General features: G+C 40.2%; 1 protein-coding gene across 6 annotated transcripts in view; it reads right to left on the bottom strand.

Annotated features, from left to right (window-relative positions):
* SYNDIG1 (synapse differentiation inducing 1) overlaps positions 1 to 17,985 on the bottom strand; it is a 154,402-nt gene that overhangs the window by 67,672 nt on the left and 68,745 nt on the right. For all 6 annotated transcript variants that reach the window (XM_074317311.1, XM_074317310.1, XM_074317315.1 and 3 more), the window contains one exon: positions 13,557 to 14,112. In XM_074317311.1, coding sequence (XP_074173412.1) covers positions 13,557 to 14,033 — 477 coding nt within the window. In that variant the 5' untranslated portion in view covers positions 14,034 to 14,112. The remainder of the gene's footprint in view (positions 1 to 13,556; positions 14,113 to 17,985) is intronic.

Consider the following 17,985-nt stretch of genomic DNA (forward strand, 5'->3'; position numbering starts at 1 on the left):
TACTACAGCTGTGGAAAAGGGAAGAACTCAAATTGCCAGAGCTCTGCTTATGGCCCACAGGGCTGAGGGGACAGCATATAACACAGCTGAACCCAACGCTCACAGCAGAGACCTCGGAGCAATGACTGTGGGAAGAAGGCTGAAAACGGAGGTTTAAGACCTCACTGCTGCAGAGAATGGAAGCCTTAGGCACTGAGACTAGCCATCCCCTCCTTACCTTCCCAGAGTTCACCCCACTCGCACCTGCCCAGTGCTAGAAGCGGAACAGTAGCAGTGTCAGATCAAAAGAAGAGAATATTTGCAGTTCTGAGAACTGTGGTCTGCAGACACAGATTTGCAGCCCAACTAGTTCCAGCAAAGGGGGGGGGGGTGCGTCTGTGGAAGTAGGACTGGCTGTGGTGGTGGTCACTGCCAAGCTCTACGCCACCTCTCAAACCTCAACCCGACCCTGTCCCCACCTATCTGGGTGGATCCTTGCAGGGGTAAACAGAACTGCTGAAACACACAAGCTCTGAATATGGTGCAGGAAGAGCTTTGGAACTTCAAAAGCTCTCCACATCCCCTCACAGATGCTGTACCCTATGACTGAGGTGAACTGTTAACAGATGAGAAGCTCGCCTCCCAGGAAATCCCCCCATTGTGTGAGAAGCTGGAATAGTGCAGAGAAAACATAACACTACAGTGTGAGAGAGAAAAAGACTGCAGTCAGAGAGAAAATAAAACATTCTACCAACAAGTACTGGAAAACAAAAGAAAGACCATTTCCTATCAACCTGTTGCAGAACCCACTCCTGTAGCTCTCTAGGAAGAGAAATAATAAATCAGTAATTGCCATGAATAACCAAGGCAACAAGACAGTTCAGAAAGGAAATAAAAAGTCTCCAGAAAATGAACTTAAAGATGTGGAAATATGTTATTTAAATAACAGAGAATTCAAGATTGCAGTTCTGAAAAAAACTGAAGGTAATGCAAGAAAACACAGAGGGCAGTATAATGAACTCAGAAACACAATAAAAGAAAAACAGGAACATTTTACCAAAGAGATTGAAATCTTAAAAAACAACCAAATAGAATTTCTGGAGATTAGAAATTCTCAATAGAAAAACTGAAGAATGAAATAGCCACCTTAGTTAGTAGAGTTGACTAGATGGAGGAAAGAATCAGTGACATCGAAGATAGAAACCTGGAAATGACACGGATGGAAAAAGAAAGAGACTTGAGACTGAAATGAAATGAAACAATTCTACAAGAAATTTCTGAATCCACCAGAAGCAGCAATATAAGAATAATGGGTATACCAGGAGAGGAAAGAGAGGAGGAAACAGAGAGGATATTCAAACAAATAGTTGATGAGAATTTCCCAAACTTGTGGAAAGAACTGGATCCTCGAATCCAAGAAGCAAGCAGAACACCTAAATACCTCAACCCCAACAGGCCTTCTGTAAGGCATACTGTATTGCAGCTGTCAAAAATCAACGACAAAGAAAGAATCCTCAAAGCAGCCAGGGAAAAGAAGATGGTAACCTACAAAGGAAAGCCCATTAGATTATCATCAGATTTTTGCAGAAACTCTACAAGCCAGAAGGGAGTGGAACCAAATATTCAAACTATTGAAAGAGAGAAATTATGAGCAAAGAATAATATACCCAGCAAAGATATCCTTTAGATATGAAGGAGGAATAAAGACCTTTCCAGACATACAGAAGCTGAGGGAATTTTCTAATACATGACCTGCATTACAAGCAATACTCAAGGAGACAGTTCGACAACCATCAACAAGGACAATTTGTGGCAACCAAAACATAAAAATGTAGAGAGTAAAGGCCTGAAAGAGAATATGGGAATGGAGAAAGTAAGCATGCTGAAGAAAATGGAATACTCTAAATATCAAACTTTCTTTTACATAAACTTAAGGGTAACCACTCAAAAAAAATCCAGAACTGAAATATATATACTGTAATAAAAGAAGAAACAGAGGGAAATATCATAGAATACCACCACACAGAAATAATAGACAACAAAAAGGGAAAGAAACAATGGAAGAAACAATGGAGACACAGTCTTAACAGACAACTAAAGATAGAATGATAGGAAATCCTCACATATCAATAATCACCCTGAATGTAAAGGGACTAAACTCATAAATAAAAAGGCACAGAGTAGCAGATTGGATCAATAAACTAAACCCAATCATATGCTGTCTCCAAGAGACACATCTCAGCTACAAGGACAAGCATAGACTCAAAGTGAAAGGGTGGAAATTGACACTCCAAGCAAATGGTACCCAGAGAAAATCAGGTGTAGCCATAATGATATCAGATGAAACAGACTTCAAGGTGAAAAAGATAACAAGAGACAAAGATGGACATTTCATAATGGTGAAGGGGACTGTACAACAAGAAGACATAACAGTCATCAATATTTATGCCCCCAATCAGGGAGCACCGAAATACACCAAGCAACTACTAACAGAACTAAAGGGAGAAATTGACCAAAACACAATTATACTAGGGGACTTAAATACATCATTGACAGCTATGGATAGATCATCCAAACAGAAAATAAATAATGAAATAGCAGCCCTAAATGACACATTAGATGAAATGGACATAATTGACATTTATAGAGCACTTCATCCTAAAACATCAGACTATACAATTTTTTCTAGTGTACACGGAACATTCTCAAGGATAGACCATATATTGGGACATAAAATCAGCCTCAGCAAATTTAAGAATATTGAAATCATACCAAGCATATTCTCTGATTACAGTACTTTGAAATTAAGTATCAACTGCAAAAAGAAAGCAGGAAAAAACACAAATACATGGAGATTAAACAACATACTTTTAAAGAAGGACTGGGTCAAAGAAGAAATTCGAGGAGAGATCAAAAGATACACAGAAACACATCAGAAAAAAATACATCTTACCAAAACTTTGGGATACAGCAAAAGCAGTTTTAAGAGGGAAATTCATATCATTAAAGCCTATCTCAAGAAACAAGAAGAATCCCAAATAAATAACCTCATGTTACACCCTATAGAACTAGAAAAAGAAGAACAAATGAAACCAGGGCAGTAGAAGAAAGGAAATAATAAAAACCAGAGCAGAACTAAATGAAATAGAGAACAAAACGACAATAGAAAAAATTAATGTGACAAAGAGCTGGTTCTTTGAAAAGATTAACAAAATTGACAAACCCTTGGCTAGAGTCACTAAGAAAAAAAGAGAGAAGATACTGATTAACAAAATCAGAAACGAAAAAGGGGAAGTTATCACGGACGCCACAGAAATATGAAGGATCATCCAAGAATACTATGAAGGACTATATGCTACCAAATTCAATAACCTAGAAGAAATGGACAACTTCTGAGAAATATATAGCTTTCCTAGGCTGAACCATGAAGAACTGGAAAATCTAAACAGACCGATCAACAACCCAAAAGCAAAAGTCCGGGACCAGATGGCTTCACCAGTGAATTCTACCAAACCTTCAAAGAGGATCTAATACCAATTCTGCACAAACTCTTCCAAAAAATTGAAGAAGAGACAGTACTCCCTAACTCATTTTATGAGGCCAACATTACCCTGATACCAAAACCTGGAAAGCACAACACAAAAAAAGGAAACAACAAACCAATATCTCTGATGAATACAGATGCAAAAATCCTAAACAAAATTCTAGCAAATCGAATGCAATAATGCATTAAAAAGATTATTCATCATGACTAAGAGGGGTTCATTCCTGTGGCACATGGATGGTTCAATATCCGCAATTCCGTCAATGTAATACATCACATAAACAAAATAAAGGACAAAAATCACATGATTATATCAATTGATGCAGAAAAAGCATTTGACAAGATACAACATTTGTGATTAAAACACTTAATAAAAAAAATAGATATAGAAGGAAAATACCATAACATAATAAACGCCATATATGAGAAACCCTCAGCTAATCTCATAATTAATAGTGAAAAACTGAAGCCCTTTGCTCTACGTTCAGGAACACGAGTGGGATGTCCCCTATCACCTCTGCTTTTCAACATAGTGTTGGAAGTCCTTGCCAGAGCAATCAGGCAAAAGAAATAAATAAAAGGCATCCAAATTGGGAATGAAGAAGTTAAATTGTCACTCTTTGCAAATGACATGATGCTATATATACAAAACCCTAAAGACTCCACCAAAAAGCTCTTAGAAACAATCAATGAATAGAGTTAAGTTGCCGGCTACAAAATCAATTTTCAAAAGTCCATTGCATTCCTATATGCTAAGACTGAAATCTCAGAAAAAGAAATAAAAAACAAACAATTTCTATTATAATGGCAGCAAAAAGAATAAAATACCTAGGAATAAACTTAACCAAGGATGTGAAAGACCTATATGCTGAAAACTGTAATACATTTTTAAAAGAAATTGAGGAAGACACCAAGAGATGGAAAGACATTCCGTGCTCATGGATTGGAAGAATCAACATAGTTAAAATGGCCATATTACCCAAAGCAATATACAGATTCAATGCAATCCCCATCAAAATCCCAATGGCATTTTTAAAGAAATAGGACAAAAAATCATCAGATTTGTTTGGAACCACAAAAGACCCCGAATAGCCAAAGCAATCTTAAGAAAAAAGAACATTGCTGTAGTTATCACAGTCCCTGGCTTTAGCTTGTACTACAGGGCAACAATAATCAAAACAGCATGGTACTGGAAGAAAAATAGACACATAGACCAATGGAATAGAATTGAGAACCCAGAAATAAAAGCACATAAATATGGACAGACAATTTTGAACAAAGAAGCCAAAAACATACAATGGAGAAAAGACAGCCTCTTCAATAAATGGTGCTGGTGGAATTGGAAAGCCATGTGCAAAAGAATGAAATTGGACTGCTATCTGTCACCATGTCACCAAGTTAATTCAAATTGGATCAAAGACTTAAGCATAAGACTTGAAACAATAAACTGCATAGAAGAAAACATAGGTACTAAACTTATGGACCTTGGGTTCGAAGAGTGTTTTATGAATTTGACTCCAAAGGCAAGGGAAGTAAAAGCTAACATAAGTGAATGGGACTGTATCAAACTTAAAAGCTTCTACACAGCAAAAGAAACCATCAACAAAATAAAGAGGCAACTAACTGAACAGGAGAACATTTTTGTAAACTGCCTCCGATAAGGGGCTAATATTTAAAGTATACAAGGAACTCAGCACATCAACTACAAAAAAACAAACAACCCAATTGAAAAATGGGCAGAGTACTTGAAAAGACATTTCTCCAAAGAGGACATACAAATGGCAAATAGACATATGAAAAAATGGTCAACATCACTAATCATCAGAGAAATGCAAATAAAAACCACAATGAGATATCACCTCATCCCAGTTAGAATGGCTATCTTCAACAAGACAAATAGTAACAAGTGTTGGAGAGGCTGTGGAGAAAAAGGAACCCTCATACACTGTTGGTGGGAATGCATACTGGTTCAGCTGCTATGGAAGGCAGTGTGGAGTTTCCTGAAAAAATTACGAATAGAATTACCATATGACCCAACAATCCCTCTCCTGGGTATCTACCCAAAAAATCTGAAAACATTTATACATAAAGACACATGTGCTCCAATGTTCATTGCAGTTTTGTTTACGTTGGCCAAGACATGGAAACAACCAAAATGTCCTTCGATAGATGAATGGATAAAGAAGTTGTGGTATATATACACAGTGAAATACTATTCGGTGGTAAGAAAAGATGAAATAGGACCATTTGTGACAACATGGATGGATCTTGAGATTATAATGCTAAGCGAAATAAGTCAGACAGAAAAAGCAGAGAACCATATGATTTCACTGATATATGGTATATAAACCAAAAACAACAAAAGAATAAGACAAAGAAATGAGAAACAAAAAACTCATAGACACAGACAGGAGTTTGGTGGTTACCAGAGGGTAAGGGGGGTGGGGGGTGGGAGATGAGGGTCAGCGGGATCAAACATATGGTGAGGGAAGGGGAACTGACTCTGGGTGGTGAACACACAATGGGATTTATAGATGATGTAATACGGAATTGTACACCTGAAATCTATGTAATTTTACTAACAATTGTCACCCCAATAAACTTTAATTGAAAAAAAAGAACATCAGCATTTTCCTTCATCATGAAAGTCCGAATGCTTTCACTGCTGAGATTAGGAGCAAGGCAAGAATGTTCACTCTCACCACATGTCTTGAACATTGTATTTGAGATTCTCGCTAGTGCAATGAGGCAAACAAACAAAACAAAACAAAACAAAAATCTCCAACCCTCTAAAAGCATTTCCTTCAAATCTCTGAAGGGGTAGTAAAAATAATTTCCAGGAAGTTGTCTATTATTGTCTGAATTATTTTCCTCTGGGTCAGCTGTTCTATTTTTGGTGGCATTGCTCTGTCTCATTCATGGGGTTTTCTTCAAATGTCTATGAAGTCCTCCCTACTTTGTTGATATTTACGAATGAGGCATATATATGTAAGTGCTATTACAGTTGTGAAACCGTATCTTTCCCAACAGGTTTTAAGTTTTTAAATGGGAAGGCAGACTTGAAGGTCTTGATAGAGCTATCAGAGGGTTCACAGAAGTAAAGACGTGTCCTGTGACTGTCCCAGCTCAGTCTCCTCATTCTTTATTTGTGGGTTCTGAAATAGCACTTCACTCTAGCACACATTTTTTTCTAATGTAGAAAGAACATCTTTGCCATTAGAAGATGAGTCTAAAATCAGCATGTCGCAGATAGAAAGCTGCCAGCAAAGCCAACTGTGTGACCTTGGCCATCTCTCAAGCTTCGGTCTCCTCATGTGCAAGGTGGGACAGTAATAGTACCTGCTGCCAGTATTGATGTGAGGATCAGATGGCACAATATGCATGAAGGGCCTTTCACAGAGTATATGCTCCACAAATAAGTGTTTTCCTTTCCCTTTCTTCCTTTGGTGAAGAAAAGCCTCAACCCTTTTGGGCACTGTTTCTAACTGATGACATCCATGTGCTCTAGGATCCAAAAGGTTTGCTACTGCCAAAAGAAATGAGTAATAATTGGCCTTGCAACATTTCATGAGCATCTTTAACAGCAGGAGGGCTGGTAGGCCTCTTTAGCCCTAAACTTCACTCACTTCTTTTTAGAACTTTAAACACAATTTTTATATTTTGTAAAACTGCTTTATTATCTGTGCCTATAATCTCTCTGTTTGAGTTTATTTATGTGAAAAGGAGAAGTGTTTTCCTGGTGTTGGTGTTCCTATAAGCTGCAGTTTTAGCCACTGGCTGAGAACTGGATGACATAATGGTCAAAAACCAGGGAGGAGGCCCTAGGGGTTTGGGGTACCAGGCCCAATTTATCATGGAGCCAGGGTGTCCTGAGGGTACCCTCTGAGGAAGGCCCATATATGGTCATACTGAGTACATGGGTACTGTGTGATGAGCAGTCACCTCTGCACTCCTGCAAATCCTTCAGATGACCCCTGCGATCTCCCTCTTATGCCCCAACCCATGTGATATGAGCCACAACTGACCCTTCACTGTGACTAATAGCTCACTCTCTTAGGGCAGAGCAGGGAAAACCATAATTTCTGAGACCTTTCCATAAAGATTCTTGAAATTAGCTACTGTGTTTCTCCCAAAATAAGACCTAGCCAGACAATCAGCTCTAATGCGTCTTTTGGAGCAAAAATTAATATAAGACCCGGTCTTATTTTTCTATAAGACCGGATCTTATGTAATATAATATAAATATAAACAGGGTTTTATATTAATTTTTGCTCCAAAAGACGCATTAGAGCTGATGGTCTGGCTAGGTCTTATTTTTGGGGAAACACGGTACAGAACCCAATCACACTAATGCCACAACTTCAAAGGCAAACTGAAAGCTCCATATGCTCTTGCAAATATGTGTCAGATGAGCAAACTTCTGTGGATCAGAGAAGTCTCCATTACAAATGCCAGAGATGAACCTCTCCAGGTAGAGTGATAAGGGGACAGATAAGAGGCAGGTTACCCAGTAAATCGGTACTCCAGTGATAAGGGCCCCTGCTATTAACCAGGGCAATGGCTTTCTGAAAACTGCTGCAGTTTTCAGGAAACAGTATCAATTTGCTATAGACCAAGTGAAACTATAGAATTTCCAAAGAAGTTAAAATCACTTTTGTTTTCTTTTATCTGAAGTAAATATCTGCTGTTTTTTGTTTCAGTCATAATATAACCATGGCTGTTGTCATTCTGTTCAATGAGATGGTCTTAAAAAATATATGCCAAGTAGTCCAAAATTTTTTCTTTTTGGTAGAATGTTACAATATTGGCACCCAATTTGTTGGCACTTTCCTGTATTATCATCCTAATTAGGCACTTCCACACTGACTTTGGGCTTGACCATGTGACTTGCTTTGGCCAATAAGGCAATGACATGTGTAACACAAGCAAAGACGTGGAAGGTCCTTGCACACTGAGACTCACCTCCTCTTGCTACTCTTGGAATCCCTACCATGGCTTCCATGTGATGAAGTGGACTGCTAGATAATGAGAAACATGTGGTCCAGTCACCTCTGTCACCACAGCTAATGGCCAGCCAACAGTAGAGCAGCAGCTAACACAAACCAGTGAGGGAACCCAGATAAGACCAGCAGAGCAAACACTATTCAGCTGAGACCCACTCAAATTTTTGACCCTGAGAATCTTGAAGTAAACAAAGAGTTGTTTTAAGCCATTAAGTTTTGTTATGAAACAAATGCTAACTGATACATACTTCATTATTTTCTGGAATGGAATAAAGAGTAAACTTTAGAACAGTTACTGCATGTATGATTACACTTCCAACCAGTCATTAATTTTTTGTTTTTGATTTGCAGAAAAATAGAATAAAGAGTATCATAGCTATACCATATGAATGCTGCTGAGAAATTTTTTTATTTTTTTTTAAGGAATTCCTAAAGGACCAAATCAACCACTTTGGGTGACCCCTTGATATCCCCCATGAGTGTATAAACACCACAACTTTGTCTTGATTTCTTCTCAGAGCCTGAGGGGAGGGAACCATTTCTTGGTCTGGGTTTGCTACGTGGATATCAACCAGAAAGTCTCACTAGATGCCTAAGAAGCAGTTCAACTTTTTTTTAAGTTTTTAAAAAAGATTTTTATTAAAATATAGCTAACATACAATATTATATTAGTTTTAGATGTACATCATAGTTATTCTATAGTACACACCTAGCACTGTACAGAGTTATTACCACATTATTGATTATATTCCCTGTATGAGAGAAGTGATCACCATGATAAGTCCAGCAACCATCTGATACTGTACCACGCTATCACAATATTATTGATTTTTGCCCCCCTTTTTACATTTTTCAATTAGAGTTGACATTCCACATTATTTTATAATAGTTTCAAGTGTACAGCACAGTGATTAGACATAGTGGTTAGGAAGTGATCCCCCTGACTTGTATGACCTGACACTATCCATAGTTATTGCCATATTATTGATTATATTCCCTATACTTTACATACCCATGACTATTTTGTAACTACCAATGTATTTCTTAATCCCTTCACTTTTTTCACCCTGCACTCTGACCCCTCCCATCTACCACCTCATAGATCTACTACCCATCTGACACCATACATAGTTATTACAATATTATTGATCATATTCCTTATGATATACCCTACATCCTCATGACTACTGTGTAACAACCAATTTGTACTTCTTAATCCCTTCCCCTTTGCACTCACCCCCAATACCCCTCCCATCTGACAAACATCAAAATGTTCTCTGTATCTATGAGTTTATTTCTGTTTCATTTGTTTGTTTATTATGTTCTTTATGTTCCACTTATAAATGAAATCATATGACATTTATCTTTCACTGTCTGAGTTATTACACTCAGCACAGTACCCTCTAGGTCCATCCATGTTGTCATGGATGGCAATATTTCCTACTTTTTTATGGCTAAGTAACTTTCCATTGTATACATGTACCAGCTTTTAAACAATTTGCTTCATTAATGTTATTGGGTGTACTTTTCTGACTAAGGTAAAAATGCCAACATGATCCATCTCAATACTAGTCAGAGGTGACTATAAAATATATAGTAGGTGCCATTATTATGATAAAGATTCCAGTTGTTGTATTATTAAAGGTAGATGGGTTAGCAGAGCTCACATCCCCAGAAGCCTGTACTACCTGTTAAAGCTTTGAATCAACCAGGTGAAAATATCTGTCACCTCAGCCAACTACCTCCTAGTGTTAATTTAAAGCTTGTTCTCTGAGTTGGTTTTGAATCTTTGTAGAGTTCCAAAAACCACATCTACTGGCTGAGGTCATTCCGTAAAAGTTGTTGAAACAAAACGAATTCAGTAACTGATTGCCAAAAATGTGGATTAAGACATAATATGAAAAAAGAATTGAATTTAAATGTTGGTTGTGTTTATTTGCAAGCTCAATCAGCATGCAAATCTTAAAGGAAAAGAAATAAAATTATTTTGAGTTAGTTCATTTTGAAGCCATAGGATGGACGTTGACTAAGAACTAAAAATATATGCTAATCACCTGTTCATCTCCACTGAGCTTGGCATAACGTACTTATTCAAAGATTTGGATATAAAATATATGGATATAATGGGAGGGAGGGGAGAAATGAAGCCCGCACAAGTGACAAAGGAATGATGGACTCATTCAGAATTATTTTTTACAGTTTCAATCTAGTAATTATTCCAAATATTTTATTGCTGGTGGATATTATACATTGGAGTTGATTTTCCAAACACTCATAATGAAGCTGAAAATCCTCTGCTGGCCAACTTGGCGACTTGAGGGGTTGAAAACATCTTTGCATTGGAGAGACCTGACTCCTTCCTTCCCATGATCTCTAATCAATGGCAAATTTCACTTTTAATTATTTATTTACCTTTAATGCTATCCTGATTCTCTTTCACCATCCCTTACAATAGGCTCTGCATCTGGTTTGGTCCTAGCCCCATGCCCCCTCCCTTCTCATCTCTATCTCCCCTACACCCTGCAGCTAGAATAACTTCCAAAAATACAGATCTGACCATGGCCCTCCTGCCTGAAGCTCCTCAGTGGTTCTTCACACCTGATTAGCTATCAAGGTGTCTATCAGCATGGACTGTGTGGTGCAGCACAGCAGCACCCCAGGTCTAAGTAGAGATAAAGTTATAGACAGGTCTGAGCTTTCCAGTCTCAGGCTCCTCTCTTCCATAGGTCTCCTTCTTGGTTCTATTACCTGTCCATCCTTCCTGTCTTGTAGGCACCTACTTAAAATCCAATTTCCCGCAGAGGGCTGGTAAGGTCCACAGTGATGGGACCCCATGCCCCCTTGGTCCTGTCTCAAAGACCTCACCATGATCCATAGGTCTTAGCAATTCTAACCAGTTACTGTTCCCTACAGATATAGGTTAGATGCCTCTGTGTTTTGTCTCCTTATGATGTCCCCTTGGATTGGAATTTTCTCACCACCTTCCCACAACCCTTCTTGCCTGACAGCCTGATTCTCCTCTTCAAGATGCAGTGCATGAGCTCTAGCCTCTCCTTTAGATGCTTTCAGAGCAGACTGAGTAGTCTATCATCATAACTCCTGTGTTATACTGAAATTGCATTTTTGTGTATTTGCTTCCTAAACTTCATGCAGGTAAGCAGCATCAATACTTTTGCTTTCAACAAAAATCTCAGACCTTAGAAAACAGTGGACACTTAACAGAGGCTTTTGAATGGAAGCCAGAGCACTCTTCCAGCTTTCTCAAAACTCTAGCATGCCAGAGCTCACATCCTTCTCTTTCCCTTAACAGGTGTCATCAGAGGATGTGAAGGTCTCCTCAGACAGCCTCTACCACTCCAACAACTTCTTTCCATGGTTTGTTGGCTGGTTTTCAGCTCCATTCATGGGGATTGCTACAACATCACCTTTTCCCCCCTTGACTGGACATCTCTCTCCAGCTGCTTCTGGTTCTCATTGAACCTCCAATCCTGATGCTTCATGTCTTTGGCCCATAAATTTCTTATTATTTCAATGGCCTTCTACAACGCAGTCTGGGGCCCAATGGGTGTGGGTCTGATTCTACTCCAAACCTCCTCCTTCTTTCTTTCCCCAGCCTCCCCAATCTCACAGACAGGAAGCCCAGAGTTTGCTCTGTTGAGAGATTCACTTGATGAACGATAGCTACATGTTGTTGGAGAAAGACATGGAGCCCTGGACATGACCAAATCGTCACAGAGAACCCCTGCCCCCCACTACAGCTTGGAGGTTTCTTCGACAGTCTTTTCTAGAATAGTCACCCACATCACTGCTTTGAGTGTCTCCAATCTCCTCAAACCTCTCCAGGCTCCATGGATGCTTACCCAATGTGCGGCCCCTCATTTCCTTCCTCTTCAACCCAGAGCACTTCAATTCATTAACCTCTTTCCACCATTCCCTTCTTTCTCAGACAAGCAGTAGGCTGACTTCTTGTGAAAGGCCAGAACTTCTGCATACATGCTTGGACATATGTCTCTGTCTTTCCCAGACAGCTCCCCAGCCTTGATCCTGCATTCTCTGCCCTGAACATTTCCCTTAACCTACAAAATATTCCCACTTACCTTAGCCAAAAACAAACTTCCATTCCCTTTGACATACATTTCCTTCTGAAGGTCCTTTCCCTCCAAACTGACTGAAAATCTGGACCTTCTCTCCCTGCCATTTACATCCTGGAGGAATATCCTCCACCCTCACAGCATTGAAATTACTTCCTCAAGCTTGGGTGCCCACCTCTTAATTGACAAATGTATGACTTTTGTTCAGACCTGTACAGCTCACTCTCTCCCTCCCACTTGAGGGGCTGCATTGGAGTGGAAGGGATGAGTTGTACAACCGGAGGCTGCTGTGCCGTGCTACACCATGTCCAATGTGCACTTTTCTGAGCATGTAATCCAACGTCCTTACATGCCCCCTAGTCTACTGAAGGAGTGACTTCTGTAATAATTCAACTCATCTTCTCTTTAGGTGATTTATTTCTACTATATCTTTCAGCAGGTTTTAGTTATACCAATGATCCCTTTGGAATGCCAAATTAAGGAAAACACACATATGTGGCATCAAAAAGACTTCCCAAATTGTCCCAACACATGCATTTCTAGCCTTGTGTGGCCATAGGACCACATGCCCCTCTCTCTCCTTGCTCACTTTTGCCAGTGACTCCTCTCTGCTGTGGGTGGGGTGTTATTGGGAGTCCGCAAGTGACCTGCCAGCACTCGCAAACTTTAAATACATCTGTAGTCCCATCCTGACAGCTGTTACCTTGGGTCATCTTTGATCAGAACCCTTGCTGAAGCCCTCATTGGGTCTTGATCATCTAGTCTCTCTCCACTCCTTCCACCTTCCACAAATATTCGAGTTAAGAGGCGCCAAGAATACTTCAGTCTCTGCATTTTTACACACTAGTTTAATTCCCTAACTTACACTAGGCACTCATGTATTCTCACCAAATCCCCACACCCCATTTCTGAAGGCCTATGACAAACATATCCTCTGACCTCCAGCTCCTGGAATTCCTCTTCCTCCACGTCATAGGAGAGGGTGTGGATTTTGATGTCATCAGCTGAGAGGTCAATGAACTTTCCATCGCGGTACCCTAGGCTCTCTTTGGTGGGTGACATGTCCTCAATGAAGGTGGTCTCACAACAGTCGGCAGCCACACTATCCCCCCAGGAGTGCAGCATGCCCTCCGAGTAGAGGATGATGTTGGGATGGTAGTGGGATTCTACCGACTGCTGAAGGGTACTGGGGTCTAGCAGTTGCTGGATTGGCTCATTCCTGTTGCTGTCCATGGTGGCTGATGCTGCGCTGCCCACCACCCGGCAGCTCTGGTACTGGGGTGTGGGGTAAACAGACACAAGGCCATCTCTGCGCTCAGCCATGAAGTTTCTGGTGTTAATTAAACCATTCCTCTTGCCAGCATTGTTGATTTTACTGTGCACCAGCACACTCTTCTGTTCAATTATGCCATCCATGGTGCTTTCCCTCACCAACCGATATCAGGCTGGAAGGCTGGACTCCAGGGTCACACTTGTCGCAGGAAACCCATATCTCCTGGAGAAGGAACAGAGATGAGACAAGAAAATCACACCTGAAAAAGAGCTAATCACCCGGACCCTTATTGTTTCAGGTGTACTAGTCCACCAATGAGCACAATAGCAAGGAAAGTTGGATGATACACCAGTCCTACCTATTCTGCCAATTTTGAAAAGTCTCTATTAGAGCAGCCAGATGGAGTAAACCAGAAACTAATTATTTGCATGTCTACAAAGTCTCTGTTTCCAAATGAAGAAGATTCTGCAGGAATTGGAACCACTGCAGCTCCAGAGAAACCTATGATTGCTACTAGAAATCCTGAAACTCATGGGTAAACCCAATCACATTAGCATTAGAACAGTCCACAGGAAAAACAAGGCTGTAAATCTGTAATGGGGATGGACTCTTCCTAGGTCTATGGCTATTCATTCAAGCAAAAACACACATCCAAGTAAGAAAGGGTTTAGAATAATATCTTACACAGATTTAGAAGGTAAATGACAAGAAGACCCATACCATCAGCACTGCATAGGAAATACTCATATGCACATTCTCCTGTAGGTATTAGAATTAGTTCAACACTCACATATGCCTACTGACCTTCCAGCATAATCCCCGGAATTGGACTAGAAATTTCCCTGCCTCAATAGTGCCCAACTTAGAGAAACATCTACATATATGGGATACAGTTAAGTCCTCTAAATTGTTTCTCCCTAGGGTTCCTTTCTAGCGTTTTGAATGTTAAAAGAAATAAAAAAGAAAAAAATGATACCCAAGCTTAAGATTTTTAGAGATAAAGAATAAATTTCCTCTGCCTTTCCCACTTTGCAAATTAATAACTGTTAAGTAGGAAAATATTCTGTCTCAGGGACTTCAGATGCTCTGGTTTTCTATGAGATTTAAGAATTTTCTGGCCGAACATCCGGAAAAATGGCGGCGTGAGGTGAGCCTCTGTAAAGCTCCCCTGGAATTTACAAAGAATCGAACAACAAAAACTCCACAAAGGACTCCCTGCACAGCAGACAAGCAACACGAAGAGGCCCACTACTGACTGAAATCACCTACAGGTGGGAGATTCGCGCGAGTGGAAGGAGGAGGAAAGGGAGAAGCGCATGGAGATGGAGCTGCGCGGGCGCAGGACGCAGACCTCTCTCAGTGCGCCGAGCTCGCTGCTTCCCGGAACTACCGCAGCTGCGGGAGAGGGAAGAACTCGGACTGCTAGGGCTCCGCCAGGGCTCCACAGGGCTGAGGGGACAGCATATAACACGGCTGAACCCAACGCTCACGGCAGAGACCTCGGAGAAAAGGCTGAGGGAAAAAGGCTGAAAACGGTGGTTTAAGCCCGCACTGCCGAGCAGAGAACGGAGCCTTAGGCACTGAGACTAGCCGCCCCCTCCCTCCCCTCCCAGAGCTCACCCCGCCCCCACCTGCCCGGTGCTAGAAGCGAAACAGTAGCAGTGTCAGATCAAAACAACAGAAAATTTGCTGTTTTGAGATCTGTGGACCGCAAACACAAATTCACAGCCCAACTAGTTCCAGCAAAGGGGAGAGAGCAGTGGAAGCAGGACCGGCTGTGGTGGTGGTCGCCGCCATTGCTCTGGGCCACCTCTCACAACTCACACCGCCCCTGGCCCCACCTATCTGGGTGGATCCCTGCAGGGGTAAACAGAACTGCTGAAACATACGGGCTCTGAATCAGGAGCTGAAAGAGCTTTGGAACATCAAAAGCTCTCCGCATACCCACCAGAACACTGCGCCCTGTGACCTAGATGAACTATTAACAGAGGAGAAGCCCGTCTCCCAGGGAATCCCCACATTGTGTGAGAAGCTGGAATAGTGCAGAGAAAACATAGCACTACAGTGTGGGAGAAGAAAAATAAGCTGCAGTTGGAGAAAAAATAAAACATTCTACCAACAAGTACTGGAAAACAAAAGAAAGACCACTTCCTATCAACCTGTTGCAGAAGTCACTCCTGTAGATGTCTAGGAAGAGAAATAGTAAACCAGTAATCGCCATGAATAACCAAGGCAACAAGATAGCTCAGAAAGAAAGTGAAAAATCTCCAGAAAAGGCACAGAAATATGTGACTTAAATGACACAGAATTCAAGATTGCAGTTCTGAAAAAACTCAACGAGATACAAGAAAACACAGATAGGCAGTTAAAGGAACTCAGAAACTCAATCAAAGAACAGCATGAACATTTTACGAAAGAGATTGAAATCTTAAAAAAGAACCAAATAGAATTTCTGGAGATTAAGAACTCAATAGAAGAAATTAAGAATGAAATAACCAGTTTAGGTAGTAGAGTTGACCAGATGGAGCAAAGAATCAGTGACATCGAAGATAGAAACCTGGAAATGACACAGATGGAAGAAGAAAGAGACTTGAGACTTAAAAGAAATGAAAGAACTCTACAAGAACTTTCTGACTCCATCAGAAAGAGCAATATAAGAATAATGGGCATACCAGAAGGAGAAGAAAGAGAGAAGGGAACAGAGAATATATTCAAACAAATTGTCGATGAGAACTTCCCAAATTTGTGGACAGAACTGGACCCTCGAATCCAAGAAGCAAATAGAACACCTAGTTACCTCAATCCCAACAGGCCTTCTCCAAGGCACATTGTATTGAAGCTGTCTAAAATCAACGACAAAGAAAGAATCCTCAAGGCAGCCAGGGAAAAGAAGACGGTAACTTACAAAGGAAAGCCCATTAGATTATCATCAGATTTTTCAGCAGAAACTCTACAAGCCAGGAGGGAGTGGAACCAAATATTCAAACTATTGAAAGAGAGAAATCATGAGCCAAGAATAATATATCCAGCAAAGATATCCTTTAGATATGAAGGAGGAATAAAGACCTTTCCAGACATACAGAAGCTGAGGGAATTTTCTAATACACGACCTGCACTACAAGAAATACTAAAGGAGGCTATTCGACCACCATCAACAGGGACAATTTGTGGCAACCAAAACTCAAAAGGAGGGAGAGTAAAGGCCTGAACCGGAATACGGGAATGGAGAAAGTAAGCGTGCTGAAGAAAATGGAATACTCTAAATATCAAACTTTCTTTTACATAAACTTAAGGGTAACCACTCAAAAAAATCCAGAACTGAAATATATACTGAAATAAAAGAAGAAACAGAGGGAAACATCATAGAATACCACCACACAGAAATAATAGACAACAACAAAAGGCAAAGAAACAATGGAGACACAGCCTTACCAGAAAACTAAAGATAGAATGACAGGAAATCCTCACATATCAATAATCACCCTAAATGTAAATGGACTGAACTCACCAATAAAAAGGCACAGAGTAGCAGATTGCATCAAAAAACTAAACCCAACCATATGCTGTCTCCAAGAGACACATCTCAGCTACAAGGACAAGCATAGACTCAAAGTGAAAGGGTGGAAATTGACACTCCAAGCAAATGGTACCCAGAGAAAATCAGGTGTAGCCATAATGATATCAGATGAAACAGACTTCAAGGTGAAAAAGATAACAAGAGACAAAGATGGACATTTCATAATGGTGAAGGGGACTGCACAACAAGAAGACATAACAGTCATCAATATTTATGCCCCCAATCAGGGAGCACCGAAATACACCAAGCAACTACTAACAGAACTAAAGGGAGAAATTGACCAAAACACAATTATACTAGGGGACTTAAATACATCATTGACAGCTATGGATAGATCATCCAAACAGAAAATAAATAACGAAATAGTAGCCCTAAATGACACATTAGATGAAATGGACATAATTGACATTTATAGAGCACTTCATCCTAAAACATCAGACTATACATTCTTTTCTAGTGTACATGGAACATTCTCAAGGATAGACCATATATTGGGACATAAAATCAGTCTCAACAAA

This window comes from Rhinolophus sinicus, linkage group LG13, assembly GCF_036562045.2.
Source record: "Rhinolophus sinicus isolate RSC01 linkage group LG13, ASM3656204v1, whole genome shotgun sequence".
Classification (NCBI taxonomy): domain Eukaryota; kingdom Metazoa; phylum Chordata; class Mammalia; order Chiroptera; family Rhinolophidae; genus Rhinolophus; species Rhinolophus sinicus.